We start from the raw sequence: 4,638 nt of genomic DNA, 5'->3' as shown, positions 1-4,638 counted from the left end.
CGGCCCCGCCCCTCTTCTCCTCGCCGGCCCCGCCCCTCTTCTCGCCGGCCCCGCCTGTGTGCAGGCCACTCACCCGTCTCGCAGGCGATGCCCGTGTAGCCCGCCTGGCACACGCACACCGCGGAGCCGCTGTCTGCCTGGCATTGGCCGCCATTCGCACACTCTGTGGCGTCACATGGAGATTTTGCTACAAGCGCAGAGGGTGGAAGGCGTTGGACTCCTGGCTGTGATGTCCCCTGGGGACTGTCAGGCTGGCAGTGGAGGGCCCTGACCAGGACAGTCCTTACCCACCAGCATCTGAAAGCTGGTCTGAATCGGGTTTATTTCAGCAGACCTGGGTGGAAGGTGGCTGCGTGCGCTGGACCGGAGGCTCAGGGGTGAATGGGAACCAGCTCCCACCCTCCCAGGCCACTCTCATGCTAAGCTGACTGTGACAAGAGCAGTGGTTGCAGAGACGGACTCTGGGGCACTGGCTGCTCCCTGCCAGGTTGGGGGGACATAGCCTGTGATGGAGCCTTGAAGGGTGTGCAGTGCCCAGGGGTGCAGGAGGGGTTTGAAAGGTCCTGGGGTGCAGGAGGGGCTGAGGTGACGGAGGTGACATCTTGCTGCAGGGACAGCCTGTGCAAAGGCACTCAACCCCCCATGACAGTGGGAGTGAGTGGTGCCCCCGTCTCTGTCCACCCTCTGACCCACCCCTCACCAGGGATGCTGGCCTCCCTGACTCTTTGGTGGCCGCTGAAAAACAATACGGGGACCAGATGGTCTGAGCGAGCAGCCCCCCTGGAATTGTGGGGAGCCAGGAGAGGAGGAAGAGGAGGAGGAAGGGGAGGGCCCAGCTCCCCAGGAGGTGTGGCGGTGCTCCAGTGGCTGACTGCCCACGGTGATCCCCGCTCCACCAGACAGAAGGCTGGGCGCCTGGGGGAGGGAGACCTGGGCAAGCAGCACGAATGACCCTATTGGACGCTGCCTGGTGTCCTTGCTCTCAGAGGCTCTGGGGGCTGAGGTGGGTCCTCAGACCAGGAGCCTCAGTGGAGGGTGGGGGTTGGACCCGTGGGAGTTGCTGGAGTGGCCACGAGGAAGCCAGGGCTCAGGGGTCCTGGCTCCAGCCCCAGGTCCTCCTAGGGGCCTCACTGGGCTGGAACATGTGTATCCACACTGCAGCTGAAGACCAGGTGGGTGAAGGGCCAGGGTGAGGGGCCTGAGAAAGGTACTGGGTGCATCGCAGGTGGGGGCTGGATCTGAACCAGCTGCTTCCTAAGAGCTGCTGGGAAGGGGGTATGGCCATGGTTTGGAAGCAGCAAGGGGTCCAGAGCAACCCCAAACCATGCCTAGGCTATGGGGACCCCGAGGGCTGGAGAGAAACAGCTTCCGTTGCTGGGAGCAGCTGGGGTTCAGGGTTCCGAGGGTGCAGGCAGGAGGTGGGGGTTTGTGCCCCGCCCCACCCCACAGCGGGCCTGTCCCACCTGAGAAGCTCCCACGTTCTCATCAGGCCGGGCCTGGGGTGAGAGGGCTTTGATGGCTCCTAGCACACCTGGTGGGCTCTCATCCACGCCCTGTGGCCCGTCAGGCCCTGACCCTGGCTCCGTCTGGAACTGGGCCCTGGCCTGCAGCCAGCAGGCCCGTGGGACCCAAGCAGGCTCCTCTTACCTGTCTCACAGGTGGGTCCCCCGAAGCCATCCGGGCACTGGCAGCTGAAGCTGTTGATGCCGTTTGTGCAGGCCCCGCCGTTCTGACACGGGTGAGAAGCACACTCGTTCACATCTGAAAACAGGGCGCATGGGGCCTCCTTAGTGGAGGAAACAGGTTGGGAGGATCGTCATGCCTGGGGACAAGGGGACAGCAAGCCCGGCTCTCCTGTGCCTCGCTCTGCTCCAGGGGCAGCAGCTGCAGTACTGCCCACCATACTCATGGTCACAGACCTGCTGCATTTGGTGCCTCAGTGGTGCCCCACGCACGTCACACACACCATGGGACACAGACCCTTGACCTTGGGCTCTTGGGGCCACTGGCTGCTCTCGCGGTGTTCCTCCAGAGCCCAGTGCCTCCCAGTGGGCAGTCCCAGCAGTAAACTCACCCAGGTGGCACCTCCTCCCTGTGAAGCCCGAGAGGCAGGAGCAGGTGTAGGAGGGGTTGCCCGTGACGCAGTCGTCGATGCACTTGCCGCCATTGAGGCACGGGCGCAGGGCCAGGCACACGGAGGCTGCGGGCACAGCAAGGGGTAGAGCCGTCACGTCCTCCCTCCCTGACCCAAAGGATAGTCTCTGAGGAATGGCTGTGTCCTCTGCTGGTGGCCGATCGGCCAGGGTTTCACTTCCCAGGTCTGCGCAGGGCGCCCGGTGTGGCTGATGTCTGCCTTCCGCCTGTGTTTCTGGTTGACGTTTCCCTTCCTAAGCTGTGACTGGCTGCCGGTGGAGGGTAGGCCACCCCCAGAATCCCTTTCACCTGCAGCACCTTTCTATCCTATTAATGTGTCAACTTCCAAACTTGTCCCTGCTAAGAAGACAGGGACCCGAGGACGCCCAGCAACACGGGAGACATGAGTACTCCTCGTGGATGAGGGGGCCCCTGAGTGGAAACCAGAGGTGGTGAGGGGTGCCCGCAGACTTGAGGGGTTGCAATCTGGTCTCAGTGCTGCCTCAGACAGTTTCAGAAATTTGGAGTGCCCTGTGCCCCTCGGGTTTCCTTAGGTGTAAAATGAGAGGACTGCACTCAGAGCTGCGGAAGCTGGTATTTCTCCAAGTGTGGCTACTGGCCACCTCCTGGGGTCTCCGAGGGCCACTGACCCCTGTGCGCAGCCCCCTAGGACAGGTAGCCCACAGAGCTCACCTCATGGAGCCCTAGCCCTCTGGAGAAGCAAGGCTACTGAATCTGTGATTAATAAACACAAATTGGCAGGTAACTGGAGCGCTCTAAGGTCTCGGACCTCGTGTGATTAGGAGGGTCCCTGGGAGGGACACGTGGCGTGGCAGTGACACTCTGGGAAGGACCCTGTGGTCCAGAACATCATCAGAGCTGTGGGTGTCTTTTGGGACCATTCCTGCTCTTTGCTTGTCCCTTTCCAGTCACTTAATCACACTGTCACCCAGTCCACAGTGGGGTGGCCACCCTGCAGTGTGTGGCAGCCGGGCGCCGAGCCCTGTTTCCGGACTAGCCTTGCTCATGAGCTAGACTTCCAGCTGTGGATGCAGTGCCTCTCAGGTGTAAGCTGACCCTCCCTTCCTGGTAAAGCTGATGTGTGTAACCCCTGGACTGACACGCACAGGCTCCATCTCCCGGGCTTTCAGTGTGGTGGTGGGCCACCAGCCCTCCCGCAAAGCACCATGTTCCTGAGGGCCTCTGTGGGGGCCAATTTGGAGGGCCCAGCCATGACTGCTTCTGCCTGAGGCCTGGGGCCGTGGTGAAGCAGCACCTATCCATGGAAAAGGGGTCCTTGAAGGGCTGGCTGGATCCTCTTCTGAGGACCCCACTCCTCAGGGCCACAGCCTGCAGCCTCTTCAGGGGAGCACGGACTTGTCCACACCTGCGTCCATGCGTGTGCCCACGCCTGCCTGACACCCACTCACACCGGTGCACACCTGCGCCCATACCTTATTCTTCAACCACAGCCCAAGCCCCTGGCCACTGGTAGGTGACAACCAACCAGACCTCTCTGCCGCCCACCCACATGAGCACTTGACAAACCTATGCCCAGAACCAACGCTGCCCACAGCCTTGGCCCTCCTGGGGCTGCAGGAAGGCCTGCGTCTCAGGTGCCCTCTTACCACTCTGGGGAAGTGGGCGGAATCATTGGCTTCTGGGCTCCCTCACCCCCTAAACTCCAGCCCGGGCCCTTTTAGTGCCGCAGGGAGTGGGCGGGCTCGGCTCCAGGTCTCTCTCCCGGGGCAACATCCCGAACCCCATGTGAGTCCCTCTAGCCCCAAGCGGGGTGCGCGCGCACGCCTGCCCGCTCGCGCACGCCTGTCCTTGCGGGGCCCCTGGGTGCCTGTCCCTACGTGGTGCGCGCGCATCTCTGCCTGCCCTGGTCCCTGCCGCGGGGTGCGCGCCTGTCCCCCTGGCCAGGCTGGATGGGCGCCATCGCGCTGGGTTCGCTTTTGCGGACTCGATGCTCAGGGAAGCAGCCCTTCCCGGTGGCCTCGGTCCCCATCCGCGGGGGTAGGTGCCGGAACCCACCTCACCGTGACCCAAGCTTGGCAGAGCGTCCGCTCCCGGCCGAGCGGCTGAGTCAACCACTTGACGTCCCTCCCTCCATTTGTAAGCAGTCAAGTTTCAGGAGGGGCTGCGACTCGCCCAAGGCCACGCCGTTCTGCCGCCCGTCCGGCTGTCCCCACAGCCATGTGCTCGCCCCTGGCGTGGACTCTCCCGCTCTGCCTGAAGGACCCCTGGGGTCTCTCTCCTGGCCGCCACATTGATGCCAGGTTGTCAAGCCTCAACCCCGGCAGGAAAGGGGAAATGGGGTTCCCAGAGCTCCTGCCTCCCAGGTGGCCCTGGGGAGCACAGGTGCCCCGCCCGGCCCAGGAAGGAGGCTGGGCTCGAAGGTGCGGAGAGGAGGCCCCGGCTTCTCCCCTTTACACCGCAAAGCGTCCTCTCCAGCGGTTTCCTCCCCGTCCCGCTCGCGGAGCCGAGGCTGGAAGGCCTCCC

General features: G+C 63.6%; 1 protein-coding gene across 1 annotated transcript in view; it reads right to left on the bottom strand.

Moving 5' to 3' along the window:
* SNED1 (sushi, nidogen and EGF like domains 1) overlaps positions 1-4,638 on the bottom strand; it is a 73,576-nt gene that overhangs the window by 38,564 nt on the left and 30,374 nt on the right. The window contains exons 6-8 of the mRNA XM_019628462.1: positions 2,075-2,200; positions 1,648-1,761; positions 74-187 (exon numbers count right to left, since the gene is read on the bottom strand). Of these exons, the coding sequence (XP_019484007.1) occupies positions 74-187; positions 1,648-1,761; positions 2,075-2,200 (354 nt within the window). The remainder of the gene's footprint in view (positions 1-73; positions 188-1,647; positions 1,762-2,074; positions 2,201-4,638) is intronic.

Source organism: Hipposideros armiger, unplaced genomic scaffold (assembly GCF_001890085.2).
Source record: "Hipposideros armiger isolate ML-2016 unplaced genomic scaffold, ASM189008v1 scaffold_17, whole genome shotgun sequence".
NCBI classification, from domain to species: Eukaryota; Metazoa; Chordata; class Mammalia; order Chiroptera; family Hipposideridae; genus Hipposideros; species Hipposideros armiger.
Note: the sequence above shows the minus strand (reverse complement) of the source record. Positions and strands in the feature narration are given on the sequence as shown.